General features: G+C 35.2%; 1 protein-coding gene across 1 annotated transcript; it reads left to right on the top strand.

Annotated features, from left to right (window-relative positions):
- Positions 1 to 3087: 3087 nt before the first annotated feature.
- On the top strand, positions 3088 to 21216 carry LOC145750259 (uncharacterized). Its single transcript, XM_082566250.1, has 40 exons — positions 3088 to 3298; positions 6425 to 6496; positions 6642 to 6731; positions 6899 to 6943; positions 7111 to 7155; positions 7348 to 7410; positions 7629 to 7709; positions 7892 to 7969; positions 8354 to 8416; positions 8646 to 8681; positions 8856 to 8897; positions 10082 to 10162; positions 11024 to 11050; positions 11200 to 11253; positions 11489 to 11599; positions 11849 to 11956; positions 12113 to 12326; positions 12427 to 12558; positions 12809 to 12949; positions 13381 to 13568; positions 13679 to 13827; positions 14019 to 14227; positions 14452 to 14562; positions 14668 to 14870; positions 15048 to 15198; positions 15437 to 15550; positions 15726 to 16139; positions 16280 to 16432; positions 16540 to 16712; positions 16834 to 17041; positions 17232 to 17416; positions 17490 to 17640; positions 17770 to 17903; positions 18427 to 18571; positions 18740 to 18967; positions 19121 to 19333; positions 19407 to 19556; positions 20039 to 20181; positions 20289 to 20461; positions 20727 to 21216. The coding sequence occupies exons 1-40, from the start codon at positions 3233 to 3235 to the stop codon at positions 20926 to 20928; spliced, it is 5346 nt and encodes a 1781-aa protein (XP_082422376.1). The 5' UTR covers positions 3088 to 3232; the 3' UTR covers positions 20929 to 21216.
- Positions 21217 to 21594: the final 378 nt, after the last annotated feature.

Here is a 21594-nt window from a genome sequence, read left to right as displayed (position 1 = left end):
CTTTATTAAGAGAGAAAGGCCTTGGGCGGATTTAAGATCGTTTCTAGTTTTGTAATTTCGCTAAAAAATAACTTTTTAAAATAGTTTTAAGGTCGAGATTTTACGATCTTTAACTTTTTATGTTTTAAGCCAACTTAGCATTTCTAAATTGTTTTTTTATTGTTTAGACATTTTTTAAATTATATTTTTAGGCGTTAACGACTTTACAACAATTTAACTATTTTACTTTTTAGAAATAATTTTTGTTTATTTAATGTTTTACATTTCTTCTTTTTAATTAAATTTAAAAATTATTTCCAATTAAAAATTCTAAAAAACAAAACATTTACAATGTTTTTTCGACAAATAAACTCTTACACGGTTGTTTAATATTACGTCACAATGACAATACATGACGTCACAAATGCGGCACACTTTTGTTGTTTGCATGCCAGATGGGAATTACCCCGATGTGCAACCTAGGGAAATTTAGTTACCCGATCAAACGCGTCACGTGTTTGATTTTATTGTGACGTAACAACCATCAATCGCGATAATATTTCACTTACTTCTCATCGCGTTGTCTTCACAACACTAATGACGTAACATGATATTGATGACGTAACATGAATCGCAAAAAGTGGGGCTTTGTTAAGGAAGTTAACTGTGACGTCACAATGAGGTACTAGCCACGCTACAATAAACTTTGTCGGCTTTTTTGATGTGAATTTAGGACACGAATATTTAGCCACATCAAAGCGTTTAGGATATGATTGTGACGTCATAATATTTTAGTTTATTCTCGAGGCTTCCTAGGTCGAAAATTTTGAATTTTGTTGATTTTTTTCCACAATAAAATCTTTGGTCACGTGGCAAATAATTGCTGAGAACTTTTAAACCACACCGGTTTCCTTGTTCCCGAATGTCACGTCACAATGGCCTTGATGACGTCACAAGTGATTTTGCACACTTTCTGTTGCAGTGTTGTTAGATCGATCGACAATGTAATCATTAACAATTAACACCAGGTCGCTACTTTGTGACGTCACACTAGTGTTTAATGTCGCGAGGTGTGACCTACTTATACGAAGTTCGTCGACAATGGTGGTCGATTGTTACGTTTCAATGACTTATTGTCAATAAATCGCAACGTTTACTCGGCTTTATTTTTAGACGAAATTCTTTCAAATTTAGCAACGAATATTTGCGCCAACCCTTTACCGCGCTTCGGCGCTTATAAGCGTCAAATAAACAGGATTTAGGCTGGGTTGGTCGTAAAAGGGTTCACGCACACCACGCCCGGTGTTTTTGTTTGTTCTCTTGACATTGTGACGTAACAACGTCGAAGGGCCTTAATTAAATCTGCTCTCTGATGCACCTGGTGTCCGACGAGCCCGCCCCTGGTTTCCGGGCTAAGCGGAAGAGACCGAAGGTTTATGATGTTTGTTAGCGGGAAACTAGACTCGAATCTCCGGGGAGAATGAAAGAAACAGAGCGGTCTCCTTCCTCTGCTTAAAGAGAAATGTTTGGCGAGGAACCGCATTTGTCGGTTTAGTCGAAGTTGAAGCAAATTGTTCATAATTATCCAACTATTTCCATCTTTGTCGCCCAAATATTTCGCTACCAAAGCACAAAATAGAGCTAATTTGATACCTTGTTGCATTTCAATTATGACGTCACAACCCCCCATTTGTTTTCCCGACATTCAACCTGAATGAGAATTGATTAGTTTTGTTTTTTGAGCCCCAGACGGCGGGGTTTTATGACGTAATAGATCGGGTTAAGTGATGTCACAATATGTTTGTTTCCTGGCAGACGTTTCTACATGGAAGCGACGTAGGAGAAATAGGATTGTTAACAAATAAATGGATTTAAAATCGCACGAATTAAGAAGTGGGGGCGGTTTAAGTTCTGGTGCCTCGAAAGTCGTGTGCGTGGGTCGAAAAGTTAACGCAAAAAACTTAATCAAAACACGACGGAATTTGAAGAGATAATCGCTCACATGGTTTCCTCTAATATGCACTTGGATCCACCGCAGCAGACATTACCTAAACCTGTCTGTAATGATATTACCAGTAATACCCCATAACGTAATTACAAGCCTAATCCTATTTATTAGAGGTAAGCTGCGTAACATTTATGGGGTTGTAAAGGCGTCAAATTTGAGGTTAAATCATTAACATCAACACCCCAGGCTGACCGGAACATATGTAAACACATGTGTCCTTTATAGGAGCACGTCCTGTATGTGGGCAGTGTTTGCATAACACTGGGCTTGTAATGTCAGCCGGATTACGATCTCGACATGAAATTGCTGAACTTTGGGCTATTATCTCGCCCTAATGGTCGCGCAAAAATGCCAGGAATGGAATTTAGGTCAAATCGAGCAAAACTTGTTTGTTAAATCAATTTTAATTTTCAATATTTTGTTCTCCACAACGAATTTCTACTCGGTGGGCTTAGATTATGTTATGATATGCACAATAACTCGCCCATAACTAACTAAATATAACTTATGACGTCACAACCGCGAAATTCGTTGACTTTCCAACTTTAACGCTTCGTTTCACAGCTTTATTGTTGCATGTACATGACTGCACAATGGGTCACGTGACCACCTGGTTTCCGGATGTTTTTGGACTTAAATCCGGTCACCTATGACCTTTCACGTCTATGACGTAACAGTCGTCTTTATGACTTTGACATTAATTAAAAGGCGACGCTTAAAGGTTATTGGCTCGACAGGTGCGGTGTAATGTTGACAGTAGTCTCAGTTTTTTCTGTGGGTTTTTGTCGTCGATTCGTGACTTTTGGCGATTTATCACTCCGCGCTTGATAAAGGAACTATTTGACTTCGAATCGCGAGCAATCGTTAAATTCGCTCTTATTTGCGAACGACCAAAAAACTTAGCCGAAAATTTCGACCGAAATCTAAATTCAAAGTTATTCGCTTCAAAAGTGAGAGAACGAAAGTGTTTGTTTCTTTAACGAGAGAAGACTGCTCTTTTTTCTCACCAATTCTCTCACCCGTGACGTGATCTCTCTCCTTCTCTTCTGAACAGACGACGATTATTATTCAGCAAAGTTGACGATCGCAGAGCGTAGCTTCGTCGGTCGAAATTGAGCCAAGTTACCGGTCTACTTCAGTCTAGTTTTAATCATAAAATTCAACTTACCAGGTTAACAAAGTTAAAGTTAATTGATTTTATTCTAGAATTAGTTCGAGTTAGGGTGCCTTGATAACTTACAGGCAATGTGGGAACTCGTAAAAGTCGCGTTTTTATTCTTATTCTTGTTCGTCAACTACTCCGAATCAAAGGTAAGTTTGATTTTCGTGGCTTTTCTTAAAAACTAGAATTTTTGTCGAATTCTATCGAACTCCCTTGTTTAAGTATAGTTTGTTTGATTTTATGACGTCATAATGTAAGATTTATGTCGCCACCGTTTGTATACAAAGGAATTTTAACGAAATAGAACGCGTGGCCAATACTAGATTCGCCCTGTTTAATTATGACGTCTATTTTAGCTAGTTTAAAACTTTGTGTACTTTTAAACCATATTTTAGTTTCAATAATTTTATTTTTTACGTTTGTTTAAACTTTATTTCATTTCAATCCCAGTGACGTCACAATTAAATCAATATGACGTTAAACGAACGACTCGTGACGTCACAGTGTGTAACAAACGGGAGGGGCAACGAATTCTCACATTCCAATTTAACAAGAATTTACTCCCACCGTGTTTTACGTTATGACGTCACAATAACCCCCACTAGGCCATGTTCAATGTTGTGACGTCACAAACACCTCCTACTTTGTCACAAAGCAAGCATTATCTTAATGTAAATGTAAATGATCCACATACAAGTTATCGAACAAGTTTAATAGGGAGTTTAAACAAGGTTGATTGATGACGTCACAAATAAGTTATTGTTTAAATTCTGACTCGCTATAAATAAGTTAAAACATTCTAATTTGTGATTGAAATTTAAATATTTACATTTTATGACGTAGTTAGATTAACTTTACCTACTTTATGATGTCATAATACTTTTTCAATTATAAAAATTAATTAAGTTTGTCTTCCCGCGATTTGAACTTGTTATAATGACGTCACAATGAACTTCCGTTATTTGACCTTCTAACAAATCACGTGATACCCAGGTGGGTTCCATAGAAACGACATTATTAACATTATTACGTCATAAACACGTAATCCCTTTTAGCGATTCTGTGTTAATTATGGATAACAAAAAGTAACATATTTGTGTTTATGACATCACAAACGACCGTCAAATTTATGGCTTTATGACGTCATTTCGATCAAGTTGATTATCCGTGAAATTAGTTCAGGACTAACTCTGGTAATCCACGAAATTTTACGACCACGTTGTCATGGGAACGTGACGTTTACGACTGTTAATTAAACGTGGGTTTTATTGGCTTTAAATTATTGAGGATAAACTGATATATTGCTGGTTAATGACGTCATAAAAATTAATGTTTAAACCTTTTTAAAGTTGTAAACACGAGTGTGTGACATTTTTTGGTTACATTGTTGTGTTATGACGTCACAAACCTAATCGTTTGTATAAACTTTCGTTTGTTCGTACATTGGTGTGAAAATATGACGTAACAATGGTCGTGTGATGCAGTTTAATTGTTTAAAGTCGAGAAAATAACAAGTTAATATTTGCTATTATGATGTCACAAACAGGTTTGTTTTGATTGGTCATCGGGTTTTTTAATTCGATTTGTTTTAAAAATTAAATTTATTCTGGAAAATGACGTCATCACTAGAATCTACTTTAAATTGATTTTAAATTTAATTAAGTTTATTAATTGGAAACTTCGATGATATTTTTAAATAATTAATAATCTTTATTTTTAATTTGTAAATTTAAATATTAAAAGAAATTCAGATTATAATTTCGATTTTATATTTAGAATATTTTCTTGACAATTTATTAAAAAATATTAGCAAATATATCTTTCTACAATATTCATTCTAGTATATTAATTTCATTCAATTCTTTGTTTCTTTATTATCTTACCCATTCTCTTTATGACGTCACAACCTTTTTCGCGCGAGTTGTCTGGAAATTTCTCCAGTTTGGTTTCGCCCTGGGGCCTGTCTGCGTTTTTGTCCATTAAACAATTTTCGTGAAAATTATTCTAAAAATATTCGAATCAACAACTCAAAATAATATTTATTTCCTAAACTGTAGACAATTGTTCAATTGTGTCTTTAACAATGGTTAAACAATGGTTAAGGTTGAATTTGTTTTATTATTAAGCAAACAATCATCAATTATGTTCATGACAATTTGTTTAATTTTAATTTAATTGTAACTATAACAATTACTTTTATTATTAACCGACAATGATTAATTGTTGCGCAGACAACTTTAATTAAAGCAATAAAAAGTCGTCTAACAAAGTCGTTACGAGACATGATCGCGTTCTAAGAATTTCGTTTTTTAATATCCTTATTCTAGTTTACAAAAATTTGCACTTGTGAAGTAACAATAAACGTCTGTGACGTCATTATCACCAGTTCAGTGAAAATTTTCCGAGTATTGTGTTGACCATATTCAGACATCACACGTAATAATAGGTTAATACCCGAGCATTATGATGTCATAATGTTGAACAATCGCACGTGATTATCGCTTGTTCACAAAGATCGGGCTTAATTAAGTAAATACGGATCACCAAGGATGTTATTAACCAGGTAATAACATAGGGGAATAACCTTACTTCCTCATCCACTTAGACTTTTCTCAGCAATTATCTTGAACCTGATTATAGTTGCCGCGCGATGTCAGCCGATTATGACGTAACAATGGCCACTTATTAATTCACGCCGTGCAGGCGCCTTCGCCACCCAAGTTAATTGAAGCGAATTTCCGAAAAGTTTTATTTTTAATTAAAAAACCGACTTCTTAAAATCTTAAAATGTCGCTCGGTTATGAGAATATTAATAACGCACCAGTGACGTCATTTCAGGGTTAATCGTGGCTTAAAAGTTAAGTTAATAACCTCGTTAAGAATGTCGTGCAAACATCGTAACCGCGTAGAACAACGCCTCGACAAACAATGTAACCGTTAAATTTAATGCAGAACTTAAAGGCTGGATACAAAATGCAAACAAACTGAGTACTTCGTAGAACTAATAAAAAGTTATCGAAACGTTTTGCGACCTCTTGTATAATATTACGCGTTTTAAATGGTTTTTATGAGATATTTTAACCGTAAAAGTCTTAAATTTTGCTTTCATATATTGTTTATGATTTTATATATATTGGCGTATCAAATTCTTGCTTAAATTGTTAAATTTGAAGCTGCTTGTTGCTGCCCACTTGTGATTTTTAAACTTTAGCTTTGATTTACCTAGTTTGTATGTAACTGCTCACTAGCGCCCACTGACGGTTGTTTATTTTTAGTCTGCATACCTGACGGGAGGCGGTTGTGGCGATGGACCAGTAACTTATTGTAATGCCTCAAAAGGAGAAAGGGTAAGTTCAAATTTATTAAAATAAATTTATTAATAACATATTTTCATATAAAATTTATATTCAATTAACATTTGTAGTTATTATTTGTTAATTAACATTTCTAAATTAAAAATATTTTATTTAATTTTTATTTATTTAAATTTAGGGGAAGACAGGTCTTCCAGGAATGGATGGGCCAAGGGGATTACCCGGGTACCCAGGCCCCGAGGGTCCTCCAGGAAAGATGGGACTTTCAGTAAGTCACTAGATGGAGTAGTTTATAATTAAAAAATATTTGAATATTTATAATTAAGTTGATCAATTAAAAAATAGTTAAATTTTAATTAATTAAACAAATTATTGTTAATTACAATTAATTTCATAATTGTGAGATTATTAATTAACAATTAAACCTTCTTTTAGGGCAAAGATGGTCAAGATGGAATGACCGGTCCCAAAGGATCAAGAGTAAGAACCAAGTTTATTTATTTGTTAAAATCTAAAGTTTTCTGAATAATATAAAGTTTTAAAAATAAAATTTAAGATTGTTATTTTTTTTGACTTATGCATATTAACTATGACTCTTTTATTAACCTTTTATTTTACAAAATTAATGATGTTGAACTTTATTTTAGGGGTCACAAGGTAGTCATGGTTACCCAGGAATGCCTGGCATCAATGTGAGTTAATATAATCCACTAAAATAAAAATTAAAAAATTATTAATTTATTTGAGCTTAGATTAAGTTAAGTTAAAAAATACCAAAATTATTTTGTTGGGCTCTTTTATTTTTAACTTTATGTTAATATGTGTGTCATTACTGCTTATGTTTAAGCTTAATTATTTATTTAACATGAATTGTTTCATTTTAGGGGATTCCTGGGCAGTTGGGACCTCCTGGACCTTCTGGGATCCCTGGATGTAACGGATCAAAGGTAAAGTTTAACTTTATTTTTAGGTGTGCAGTTTAATTGCTGGAAAATCTAAATAAAGACTTTGTTTAATGTTCTGGCCTAGGTCTTGTGTTATTTATTCGAAATTAATTTTAATAAGGTTGTCTAACTTTTGGTAACTTGATTTTTATTTTTTACTTTTCCCAATATAAATGCAAATATTAGGGCTTGAGTGTTTAACTGTAACTTAAATATTTTAGGGAGACAGCGGCCCTGTTGGTCCTGCTGGGTTATCTGGAAAACCTGGAGGTTACGGAAACCCTGGAATCAAGGGAATGAAGGTGACCTTGACTTTATCAATGTATAAGTTAACCTTACAATAGTTAAACATTCTAAAACAGTAAGAGGAATCAAGGTCGAAAAATTATTTGTTATTACAATGACTTAATCTTTATATAATCTCTATAAGAATGAAATGATATTTGTTTTAACTGTATTGTAACCATGTACATTGTTGGTTTAGGGTGAACCTGGTGCTGTAGTGAATGTTGTTCCAGGGAAGAAAGGAGACACAGGAGGCAGTGGACAAACTGGACCAAGGGTGAGTACTTTTTATTTTATAATGGATTGACATTGTGCTTGTCAATTGGTGTGTCATAAGGGTTAAAACACTTGTTATTTCTACATGAGATCTGTGGTTGATTTTCACTGCTATAATAGTGTAATACACTTAAGTAAGGTGCTTTGTATAAACCCCTGCTTATCGACAAACCAATCAGCATACTCATATTTAACGGGTATTAATATTAATATCTCAAACTGTCAACTTGAGACTAGGTCAGGGTAACAAATGTTGCCCTAAGTTTAGGTTGTGAAGTTGACCATCCCACACTAATAAATATAAATACAAAACAGATCTTGCAGTTGATATATGTGATTGATTCTTAATTTTTTTATGTTACATTAAACTTATTGTTGTTGCTAGGGTTACCCTGGTGAGAACGGAATAGAGGGACCTCAAGGAACGATGGGAAGACCTGGACCTCCGGTAAGTTAATTAACAAGGTCGAGATAATTAAAAATTAATTTCAATTAAGTTTTAAACGTAAACGATGTTATTGAAATTTGAAGGTTTATAATATGTTATACTAAGTGAAATAACTCGGTTTAACAGAGTTATCGTGAAATAACAATAAATGTTGATCATTTTTTCCCATAAAAATTTAGTTTTTGCTTCATTTTGGTGACTTTTAACATTTTTATTCCAATTTTTTTAGGGTCCTCCTGGCCCACCTGGCAACACTGGTGAAAAGGTAAAACCAAATTTTTTTAACTTAAAAAAATAATATTTAACGATCGTTAAATATTACTTAACTTGAATTTTAGTTAGGTCCGCCCAATGTTTGTATAATATTATTGCGCTATATATTTTAAATTAAGTTTTAGTTTCCTACCAAAGTAATTATATTTTTAATTTGTTTTGTTAGGGCTCAATGGGTCTCGGTCAAACTGGAGAAAAAGGAGAAAGGGTAAGTCTTAAAACTTATTAAATAAACAAATAGACATCATATATTACACAATTAAGTTTAAGATATTATTGACTTATAATGTTTCTATGGACAAATTCTTGAGTAAGTCGTTAATATTATTTAGGTAATATTTTAACTCAAGAACAGCAAATCAATTTTCCTTAATAAATTTTGTGTAAAATTTTTATCTAAAAACAAACATTAATTTATATAAAAACACAACCTAACATGTTGCATTGTGGTGTTTTGAATACTAACTAACTTCTAGTTTTTGTTTTATTTTGATTACTGGTGTAATTACCATCACATTTTAAATGATTAAAAGCATGTTTTTTAAGCAACTCGAAGCATTTTAAATAACTTGATTCACCTTTTTAATGACAACATTTTGTAACTAATTAACACTCACACTGTAAATAAAACCACTGCATAATTTGCTTGCTTAATTTAAACCTTATTTAGTTTTACTAATCATAAATTTATAATTATTTTAAAGGGGTTGCAATAAGCTAAAACTTAAGCCAATGTCTATAAGTTATTGGGTTTTATTTACTTTTCAAATTAAAGGTTTTAAGCTACATAGAAAAAAACTATTCGCCCTACTTTAAAAATGCTTGCTGTATAAAAGTTAAGTATTTTGTTTGGCCGTTAAAAACCTCCAGACATAAATATGGCTTAAAGTTGCAACCCCTTTAAGCTTTGCTTTAATAATATTGGCTGCTGACACTTTGCATGGCTTTTTGACTACTTAGGGAGAATCTGGATTATCTGGCAACTCTGGAGGCACTGGAGACAAACTTGACGCTCAGACTGGGGTCATCGAACTTTATATAGTGGGTTTGACCTTTTATTTTGACCTTGATATTTAAACAGACCTTTGAAGTTTTAATGGGTAACTAAAATGGGGTCAATGAACTTTTAATAGTTTGGGTGGCCATTAGTTTTGGGAAGGTCATTGAACTTATAAATGTTTGTCAATATCGGTTGTTGGGGGAGGTCAATAAACTTTGGTATCAGGTTTGACCTTTGTTTATGACCTTCGAGTTCAGGGTGATTCAAGATTTTGATTTTGTTTGCTTGCGCTTTCTTGCTTTGCTTTAATTTTTTGCTCAGCACTAACACACACACACAAACTTAACACACACAAAAGTCGTCGCATTGCATTAAACAAGAGGTAACTTTAGGGTGAACCTGGACTGCCTGGACCCCCGGGTCAAATTGAGGAGCTAGGGGAATCCCCTGACAGTGATTTACCCCAACCTTTTGTAAGTTAAAATAAGGCAAAAATTGTTTTTACATTGTTTCAGTTCGGGATTTTTCGGGGTTAAAAAACAACTTATGGTTAAAAACACACTAAACTTAAATACACACAATAACAGCCAGAAATTTATATTTAAACAGAAAAGAAACAGATACCATATCATGCTTTAATATAATTTGCAATTTTTATTCATGCTTTTACTGTAATTGTTCAAAGTTGGCAAAGTCACTGGCAAATTAATTCAGTAATTAGTAAGATGCAATGAATACAAAAAGAAGAGGAAAAAGGAAGTTTTAGGTTTTATTCCTTTCTTACAATTGATGCCCATGCATTTTTATAATTAATTTACTTAATCACATGACTTTCTTGCTTAAAGGATCAGCCAATTTAATTAGCAACTAGCAAAATCAATCAGTTAGTTTAAGATTATGACATCACAATAGTTTATGACATCACAGTGTATATTCAGGGTGTGCCTGGTATTCCGGGGCCTCCTGGATCCCCTGGTGCGGGACCAGCAACAGGGACCAAAGGCAGTGTCGTTGTAAGTATAAGGACCAAATATTGAGGATAAAGTTCAAAATAAACCAACTTTTGGGGGTTAGGGGGATTATAAATTATTCTAAAACTATTTATTACATGGTAGGAAACTATTTTAATACCCTAAAATGTAACTGGAAAATTTTATTTTTGTAATAACTATAATTTATAATAAATTTGTTTATAATTTGATCATAGTATTTAAATGTTAAACTTGTATAAAAATCAATGGTAAACTTGTTTATAAATTTAATGTAAATTTGTTATAAAATTATTAAAATAATCTCTATCTACGATGTTAAAATTATTGTTATTACTTTAACAGGGACCACCAGGTGCAGATGGACCCGAAGTAAGTTTTAAATTAAAATATTTAAAATTTCTAAATATTTTATTGTTATTTAACTTTCATTCATTAACCTTTGTGAATATCTTTGATTTTTTGTGCTTGTTAGTTTATTAATATATGTAAGGAATCTTATCAATTAATTTTAATCTCAGGGTCAAAAAGGTGAACCTGGAGAAAAAGGGAGCAGAGGTGATAACGGTTATCCGGTAAATTTTAATTATTTTTTTGTTTTTTTATCTTTTATTCCAATCATTGTAAAATAGATATTTAAATTTAGTAAATACTTAACTATTTTACTTACTTCATCATCTTTCAGGTTTATAATTACCTTAAAATTATTTTAAATGATTGCCAATCAATATTTTATTAACTTAGTTATTTTTTAGCTAGGTTTACAATTACCTTAAAAGGTATTTTAATTTTTTTTTCTTTTACCTTCAGGGTTTATCGGGCCAGAAAGGTGAACCCGGCATTAAGGGTGAATATGGACCTCCAGGACCCCAAAGTACAAAGATTGGAAAGCCAGGAATCCCAGGAACCGATGGGTTTGATGTGAGTTTACCTTTAAGTGATAATTAACATATTAGTTGCCAGCCTTAGACTCTGCATTTAAGACAATTTTGGCTCAGCTAATCTAAGCTAATTATCAAATATACAAACATATATAAATAGAGCAAACTTTTGAATAAACTGTTATACATTAAAAGGACATAAATGTAAAAATATTGTTTAGCTTTAAAATGTGTTTTTGTAAAAAATAAATGGAATAAAAATTAACTGGCAATTTGAACTTTTTTTAAGGGTGATAAAGGTGCTCGGGGTTATGCTGGTTACCCTGGAAGAGATGGGGTTAAGGGAAGCAAGGGTCAAGATGGGGAAAGGGGGTTTCCCGGATCTCCAGGACCACAGGTTCAAGTTTTTATAATTCTTTACTTTATTTGTTGCAAGAATTTAATATAATAAATTTAAATAACAACCCAAGTCTTGTTATTAACTTGTTTTTATTTAAATATATTTTAATTCCTTTTTATAAATATGAATATTAAACTTTTGTTTTATTTTTAGGGTGATAATGGGGATTCGGGTGAAATTGGTCTCCCAGGTCCAAGTGGGGGCCCAGGTCCTAAGGGGGCCATGGGATTTCCTGGAATGTCTGGGTTGAATGGAGTCAAAGGGTCACCAGGTCGACATGGGGAGCCAGGTGAACAGGGACCTGCTGGGGAAACTGGACATGGGTTACAAGGACCTCCGGGTGAATCGGGGCCTCCTGGAAAGACTGGTGAGTACCAAGGAACACTAAAAGTTAAAAAAATTTAGATTTAAAAATATTTATTCTAAAAATAAATTATTACAACAACTCTCGCTTTAATTTCTTGTAGGATTACCCGGCAACCCTGGGCCTGATGGACCCCTGGGACCCACAGGTGATAAAGGTGACAGGGGGTTAACTGTTGTGGGTGACGATGGCAAAGATGGTCTTCCCGGCTTCAATGGACCTCCCGGCAAGCCAGGTCATATTTCTGTTACTTCACTAATTCACAAAACTCAGATTATGTCATTGATAGTTATAACTGTTTTGCGTTTGTATGTAAAGTTAGCAACATGGCATATTTATAAAAACAATAAAACCTAAATATATGATAAAGTTACTTTTATTTTGCTTGAATTTTGATCTCCAATGAGTTGAATAAAATGATATTTATTGTTGAATTATTTAAAGTTGAAAATGTGACAAAAATATTAACGTTTCACCACCAACAGGCGCTCCTGGAGCAAAAGGAGAACCAGGTTTAAATGCTAAGATCACAAAGGGAATGATTGACGACATGATGATCCCGGGAGAAGTTGGTCTTCCTGGACCTCCCGGCCCTGCCGGTCGCGCTGGATCCCCTGGATTTTCTGGTGTGTAAATGTCAAAATTAAGCTGATCTTTTGTTATAATGTAATATTACTGCTGACTGACTGCCAAATAAATGGTTAACTGTTTCCCAGTAGAAGTGTTTAATTCAATATTGGGTCAAATTTAACACTGGGCATTTAAGAACTTCAATCATTTTATTATTTTATTAAAAACTTGCCGATTTATTTTGCTTATAGTTAATATTTAATTTGTTTTTTAGAGATTTTTTAAATTGTGATTCACCTTAAATTTTTTAGTGATAAGAATTAGGGATTTTTTAAATTGTTATTCACTTTAAATAAGTTAATTGTTAATCAAGAAATTAATTTAAATAAGTTTAATTAAATTTAAGTTTGTTGTTGGCTATTTTGGTAACCATTGAATTACAAAACTTTAAACAAATTCAAAATAAACAACTTTAAAATTATTGTAGGAACTCCTGGAAACCCCGGGCCTAAGGGTGAAGAATGCGACGTTTGTGCCCCGGGACCCAAAGGGGAGATGGGAACTACTGGAAGGCCTGGAGCCCCCGGTATTCCTGGTGAATTGGGTGCTCATGGTGAAACTGGGCCTAAGGGTGAACCTGGGTTCGAGGGATTTCCCGGAACTCTAGGAAGACAAGTAAAAACTTTAAAAAAAAATTAACTTTTTATTCATTTATTTCAAAATTTCGAAAAAAAAAAATAAAAAAAAATTAAATATTTTTTCACTCACTTACTACACCTTTAAAGGGTCGGCCAGGTCCTGAAGGTATGGTTGGGGCACCTGGACCAAAAGGAGAGCAGGGTGAGCTGGTTACCCACCAGGTTCAAGGTGAAAAGGGGTCAAACGGACCTCTGGGTCCAGCTGGGATTCCAGGAAGGAATGGATTGCCTGGAAAGTAAGTTTTAAATATTACAAGTTTTAATGGTTTAAGTTTAATTTGTTGGCATTTACTAACTTATTCGTTTTTATTGAGCTTTAAATCTATTTTTGGTTCAAAATTAGTCAATTTTTAAGGCTTGTTATATCTTTACATAGAATTTTTTTTTATTTAATTTTTGAGTTATTAAAACCTTGAATTTTTTTTAGTGATGGACTTGATGGGGCCGTGGGTCAGAAAGGAAAACAGGGTGAAATTGGGTTCCCAGGATCAATTGGGCCTGAAGGTGAATTGGGAGCTGTTGGGGCACCAGGTCTTCCAGGAAGAGATGGGGCTGACTTACCCGGAGAAGCTGGAGAACAGGGACCCGTGGGAGACCGAGGTTATCCCGGTGAAATTGGGTTGCCAGGGTTACCAGGTGGGTTGAGGATAAACATTTAATATTTAATTAATGCTTTAAAAATTTTGTTTGTTTACAAAATCTTCTTTAGTAATAACAAAAAAAATTTTTTCTGGTTTTGTTTTAACTTGATTTAAAACTCTAAATAAGCATTAACAACCAACATCATATAAGTTAAAATTTTGATCACACTGATTTCATATTCATAATGTTTAAGATATAACAAGGTCATATTTGTTTAGGTCGCAAGGGTGAGCCTGCTACGGCAAGGTTAGTTCAAGGTGAACAAGGAGAACCCGGGGCTCAGGGAATTCCTGGGGACCAGGGAATTCCAGGGTTGCGAGGGGACAAAGGTTAGTTTTAAGTGCTTTTTAAACATTTGTTAAATTAAAGTAACCCTAATTTTTATCTTAATATTTCTTTGCAATTTTTTTAAAACCTTTTTAATAAATTTAAAGGTGAATCTGGAAGTGTCGGACTTCCTGGATTTGCAGGAGCAAAAGGCACCCCAGGACCTCAGGGTTACCAAGGTGACAGTGTCAGGGGACCAATAGGAGAGAAGGGGCAACCTGGGGTGACAGGAGCCTCAGGACAACCTGGTTTTAGGGGATCTCCCGGGTTCGACGGAATGCCTGGAATGGACGGACTCCCAGGAGCTAAGGTGACCAGAAATCTTTATTTGTTATTTATTTTTGAAATTTAATTTTAGTAAAATAATCTCAATAAAAATGTTAGGTTTTATATTTCTGTAAAAAGAATCAGTTGTAACAAAATCTAATATTTAAAAGCAAAGTATATTTCTACAATTAATTTATAATAAATTTTATTTGAATTGTAGGGTGAAGACGGAATTGGGTTAGTTGGAAGACCCGGTCGACCTGGGGCTGAAGGTGCAAAGGGGGTGGCAGGACCTCCAGGAAGAGCAGGATCCAAGGGAGAAGGAGGACCCGATGGAAGACCCGGAGATAATGGGTTATCTGGATCTGATGGTAAGTTTTGTTTGTGTTCAATATTTGAAAAACATATTTATTACTAAAAACGTTTTTCTAGTTTATTTGTGAATATTAAAATTGCCAATAAAACACCAATTAGACTTGGTTGAATGGGAATTTAACTTATTATCTTAATCTTATCAGAATTAAAACTTTAAAATATCTTCTATAATTTTATTGTATCTAAAATCAGAGCTTTTAGCAGAAATATTATTTTTTTTAAACCTTTTCTTAGGCTTACCTGGTGAACGTGGTCTCCCGGGTCTTAATGGGTTAAAAGGGGAGCCGGGTGATGCCTTGTTGGGGCCAATTGGACCCCCAGGACCCCGGGGATATGTTGGTGACACAGGTTTGTTAAATTTGGCTTAAAAGAACAACATGTAAAGCCTTTCATATATAAAACTGCGGATAAAAGCTCCTAATATATGAAAACCAGATAAAATTGTTGACTTTTATTTCAATCCAATAAAATATTTAAACTATTTGTAAGCGAAAACAAATTTGTTAAAACTCTTATTGTTTAGGCAAAGCTGGGCCACAAGGTTTCCATGGTGAACCTGGAGTACCTGGAACCGACACCCGAGGTCTTCAAGGAGACCAGGGAACAAACGGTCGTAACGGAGCTCCTGGGGTTCCAGGAGACAAGGGGTCACCAGGTCTTCCAGGGATTGATGGAAGAGATGGAGCAAATGGGATCACAGGAGCTGTGGGTGAGATTGGTCCCCCGGGCCCAACTGGAAGACAAGGGTCCATGGGACGACCTGGAATGAAGGGAGCTACGGGACAACTTGGAATGCCCGGTGAGGATGGTTTACCCGGATCTGTTGGACCCCTCGGAGAAAGGGGATTTCCCGGTTTACCTGGGTCTCAGGGACAAAAGGGCGAACCAGCTTCAATTCCAGCAAATATTGTGGAGAATGGGGGACCTGGAGAGCAAGGTTAGATCTTGTTTGTGATTATCGTTTTGTACACTATGCGGCTGTTAAAAATTTGTTGTTTGTAAAGCACCTTGTGCATTTTTTTATTTGTAAGAATTTGTATGGAGTTAGAACCTTAAAAGAACTTTTAAATACTTTAGGTGAGAAAGGAGAACCTGGAATGGACGGACTTCAAGGTTTGGAAGGTTTCCCAGGAATCAAAGGTCCTCAGGGTGCTCCAGGGGAGAAGGGAGCCACAGGTCCTGCTGGACTTGAAGGATTAAGAGGATTTGACGGACAGGAGGGAGTCCAAGGTTTAAATTTCTGAGAAAATTTGTTGTAAAATATAAGCTTAGCCATGTTGAAATTTTTTTTTTTAATATTTTTAGATTTTTTATTTCATTATCCAAATTTTTTTCAGGTATGAAAGGTAACAAAGGTGACCTTGGAATGCCGGGTCAAGTTGGGGAGAAAGGTGATGAGGGTGAACAGGGAATTCCCGGACTTCCGGGCAGAAATGGGGCAACAGGGGGCAAAGGTGAAAAAGGAATGCAAGGTACTCAACCGGGGTTACCTGGGGAAGCTGGGGCATCGGTAAGTTTTAAACCCCTAAAAAACTTTGTTTATAAATTATTTAAAATCTTAAACTGACTTTTATTTATAATGCTACTTAATAAGGTAAAAAAAATTCACTAAATCTGTTAAAATACTCCAGGGTCAAGATGGTTTGGATGGAGCACCAGGGTTACCTGGAGAAGATGGAAGTGTGGGCCCATCCGGTCTTCCTGGAGCAGCGGGAAGTAAGGGAGTAAAGGGTGCAACTGGAACTGTAGGGTACATTGGAATGAAAGGAAGCAGGGGACCGGTAGGAGACCAGGGGGTGCCAGGAGAGACTGGAAGACCGGGACGACCAGGATCAGAAGGTAAATTATTTGCAACTAAAAATTGACTTTAAAAAAATCTAATTTTGTAAATACAAATTAACCAAACTATGTTGCTGTTAATTTAAAACTTATTGCACTAATATTAAACTGTTAATTTATCTTCTCATTTAAAAGAGTCTATAATTTTTGTTACATATTTTTTAAAAATTAAAATATTAATTTTGTTAAGGTTTTGACGGACTTCCTGGTGAAAAAGGAATGGTTGGGTTTGATGGTTTGCCTGGCAGCGATGGGTTACCAGGGACCCCAGGTGAACGGGGAAGTCCTGGGGCATCATTAGCAGGACCCCCAGGCAGGCCAGGTTCATTTGGAGATGATGGAGAAAAGGGAAATACCGGAGATGCTGGCCCAGTTGTAAGTTGTTATCCCACTGTACATCTTAAAATTACCTATTTTTGTTTATTTAAATGTTTTATTTATGTTATAGGGGTTACCAGGATACACTGGGTTGAAGGGTGAAGAGGGTAAACCAGGGCTTGATGGCTTACAAGGTCGCCCAGGTCGCCCCGGACCACGAGGGGATACTGTCAAGGGCGAGAAGGGAGCTGTTGGGTTACCTGGAAGACAGGGGCTCACAGGTGGGTGAAAATATAAAATAACAAAAACTCTGTTAACCAACATAAAGACACATCCATACCTTATCATTTAGCAAGCCCCTTACATTTAATAACAGTTCGTTATCTTAAGTATACAAATAATTATTCTAGGTCCAAGTGGTCCTCCAGGACTTGGTGGTCTTCCAGGATTGATGGGAGGCAAGGGAGAACCAGGAGAGCAAGGATCAATTGGAAGAAGTGGCTTCCCAGGAAGGGATGGACAAAAGGGGCAACCTGGTCTTCCGGTAAGTTTTATGTAACCATAAGGTGGCTTACAATAACGGTCTCACTAAATACCACAGGACCACCCAGGACAGCACAGGCCATACAGGGCAATATATTTACCATATAAGATATAACATAAAATGAAGAATTCGTCTGGACTGTTTCTTTATGTTAGGGCAACTAAAGACATTTTTCAGAAGAGGGTTAGGGTTGGGTTTAATAAAAATGTCCCATTATTGATATTTGGTGTTTATCAAATGACAGAAACCGGGCAGAAATGGGGCCAACGCGGTCTATGTAGTCTTGTGTGTTAAATAGTCGCTTTTGTGTGGTTCTATGTTGTCCTGTGTAGTCCTGTGTGGTAATCACTTACAATAATGAAGTTTAAAAATGTGATAAATAACAATATTTTTGTGTTTCAAATAAAGTTTACATTGCTAAGTTTTGTTGCTAAGTTAAATTTATATTAATTTTTTTTAACTTCTGCTTATCAAAATTTGAAAGTACAAAAAAGATTTATTTCCATTTTTATGTTACTTCCAGGGACGAAATGGTCTCCAAGGAGTTTCAGGTGAATCCGGGTCCCGGGGCGAAGTTGGGCGACCTGGGTTCCCGGGACGACAAGGAGAACCAGGAGGTGCCGGGTTACCGGGACTGAACGGACCCCAGGGCGAGAAAGGAGAAACAGGTATAAAAAACATTAAAAATAAAAATTTTTAGATGATTTTGTTGAGTTATTTTTATTAAAATTATATTTTCTAATAATTGTATTCTTACCTGATAGAGTTACTTAACTACATTTATATTTTTTTCTTTTATTTTAATATTTTTTTTATCTTTTAAATTTAATTTTTAGGTTTACCTGGGTTAACTGGTGACGATGCTCTTCCCATAGTAACCAAGGGAACATCTGGAGAAACTGGAGGTCGGGGTCCAGTGGGTCCAACTGGAAGACCTGGAACCCCAGGACGTCCGGGATCGATGGGAGCAAGTGGGGAGAAGGGTGATCAAGGTCAAGATGGGATCGATGGGTTACCTGGACTTCCAGGAGACCGGGGAGAACCCGGAACTCAGGGACCAATTGGTGAGTCATTTTTAAGTTATTAAGGATCAATGTAAAATAACTTATTTAAAGTAAGTTTTATTTACTTGCTTTATTATTTGAATCTTGCCAACTATAACCAAATACAAAATACCAGTTTAAATTCCATTCTAACGTTTGAACAAACTTTTTCAGGTAATCCTGGGTTGTCAGGTGAGGACGGAATCCCAGGTATGGATGGGTTACCAGGACAACCAGGTGCTTCAGCTCTCTTCCACGGATACTTTGTAACCCGTCACTCACAGACCTCTGAGGTCCCCCAGTGTCCACTTGGCATGCGAAGAATGTGGGACGGATACTCGTTGTTGTTTATTCAAGGAAATGAAAGAACACACGGACAAGATCTTGGTAAGTTTTTAAACATTTTTACCTTTATTATATCTCTTACATTGTCATTTTTAACCCTTATTTGTACACACAGGAACTGCTGGTTCGTGCTTGCGTAGATTTAGTACGATGCCGTTCTTGTTTTGTAACGTGAACAACAACTGCAGGGTTGCATCAAGAAATGACTATTCTTATTGGTTGTCCACTCCTGAGCCATTCCCGATGTCAATGGAAGCTGTACAAGGTAAAACATCTTTTGTTTAATGTCTTGATAGTGAACTTGGGGAGTTCAGGTTTTTGTTAGGACTAATTTCTCTTAACAAAATTAGCAATGTTAAACTGATTAAGTTCCAACCAGAACTGTTTCTTTACACGACTTATTAACTTGTAAAAATTAAAGCTAAAAATTCAAAAACGTAATTGTTGGTCCAAAATCTTACAGTTCTTTATTCTTTATTTAAAAACCAGAAATAACATTTCCCATTTACATTTGGTCTAAATTTAAAGCCAATAAGTTAAAAAACGTATTTATTAATTTAAAGCTAGTAGTTTTTAATTTAAATTTGGAAAGCCAAGCTAAAGCGGCAACTAAAATTATATTTGCCTAAGTTTAATTTTAAATTTTAGTTTTTTAAAACAATTTGGAGATTTAAAAATTAACTACATTTATTTTAACCAAGTCGATTTAGAAGCTAATTTATAACTAAAACCGAATCTCTGTCGCAGGTGCTGAGATCGAACCTTACATCAGTCGTTGTGCCGTTTGCGAGACTCCTTCTATGACGATGGCAGTCCACAGCCAATCAGATCTTATTCCAGATTGTCCGGAAAATTGGGAAAGTTTGTGGATCGGATACAGTTTTGTAATGGTAAGCAAACTTTGCTTAAAGTTTTACTTAGCCGTTGAGTAATAAATATAATATCTATGTGTGTGCCAAACTAAACTTGATAACAATACAAACGTATGACGTCACAGCACACAGGAGCGGGCGCTGAAGGAAGCGGTCAATCTTTGCAATCCCCGGGTTCTTGTTTAGAGGACTTCAGGGCCGGTCCATTTATTGAATGTCACGGGAGTGGGACTTGTAACCAATATGCGAACGGGTACAGCTTCTGGCTGGCCACAATAAGCCGAAACAACCAATTTTCGTGAGTTTTTCGAATACATTTTATTTAACTAAAGATGTTATATTTTCAAAAATATCTTTAAAAATAATTTTACCAAAAAATGCATGCATGTATTTACTACACACTGAGCTTAAACTGTTGAATAGGTTGTTTAAGGTGCACAAATTGACCATAAAAGTATAAAGGATTGTGTCTGCTTGTGTTCTATTGTATTAACATATACAGCGGGTTGTAGAGGAAAAGTTACACAATTTATTGTTTTTTAACAAAGTTTTTATTCCTATAGGCAACCCCAATCTGAAACATTAAAAGCGGGAACTCTTCGTCAGCGAATCAGCAGATGTCAAGTTTGTATGCGAAACGACTACACCGCGACATCAAGCGGAAGTCGTGGTGACAATTTTAACCGCAGGAGGTCGACAGGGGTTCACCGCGGACCATCCCTACAGTCTGGATCCCGTCACTCCAGGACCCGGAGCCGAAACTGAGGACCGGAAATTTTTATTTAATTCAAACTCTCTTACGCCCTCACACGGTTTAAACGAGCGCCTTTAAGACATTTTCAAGCCTTTTGTTGAGAAGATCAGCATAGCATAACGACCTGTCAATCAAAGTAGGCGGGGCTTAGAGTTTAATTGTTATTTTAGGGGATATTTATTTAGGTGGTTTCCCTAATGCGACTGGTTTGCACTTTTCAGCATAAAATTTTATTTCCGCCTTCTTTTGTGTTGTTACGTCACTCTTTATGACGACACTTATTACACTTTAATATTCAGCATTATTACGTCATTATTTAAGTCATCGCGCAGTGACGTCACTAACATTATTAAACTAACACCAAGTTTTTATTTTGTAAATTTTTTTCGTCATTACGAAGCAGTATTAATTTATCTTATTACGTCACAATTAACCATTATTAGCGCACATTATCGTAACATGATTGGTTGGAAAATTGTGTTGCTGCGCGGTGTATTGTTCCCAGTGTTTGTGACGTCATAGCATTGATGACGTCATTTCTTATGTTTTCTATTGTTGCCACATGCTCTAATAGAAATTGAAATTTGGAAATTGAAAATTAATTTGATTAGAAAGTTAGACAGGATTAATTTGTTTGTAATTAATTTGTTTTGTAAAATCAATTTTATTGTTTTAAA

The sequence above is a fragment of the Corella eumyota genome, chromosome 4 (assembly GCF_963082875.1).
Source record: "Corella eumyota chromosome 4, kaCorEumy4.1, whole genome shotgun sequence".
Lineage (NCBI taxonomy): Eukaryota > Metazoa > Chordata > Ascidiacea > Phlebobranchia > Corellidae > Corella > Corella eumyota.
Note: the sequence above shows the minus strand (reverse complement) of the source record. Positions and strands in the feature narration are given on the sequence as shown.

Coding starts and splice junctions, on each gene's coding strand:
- LOC145750259 (XM_082566250.1), top strand. CDS start 3,233: ATGTGGGAACTCGTAAAAGTCGCGTTTTTATTCTTATTCTTGTTCGTC. Junction 7,411..7,628: donor CTGGATGTAACGGATCAAAG/GTAAAGTTTAAC, acceptor TAAATATTTTAG/GGAGACAGCGGCCCTGTTGG. Junction 18,572..18,739: donor GGGCGAGAAAGGAGAAACAG/GTATAAAAAACA, acceptor TTTAATTTTTAG/GTTTACCTGGGTTAACTGGT.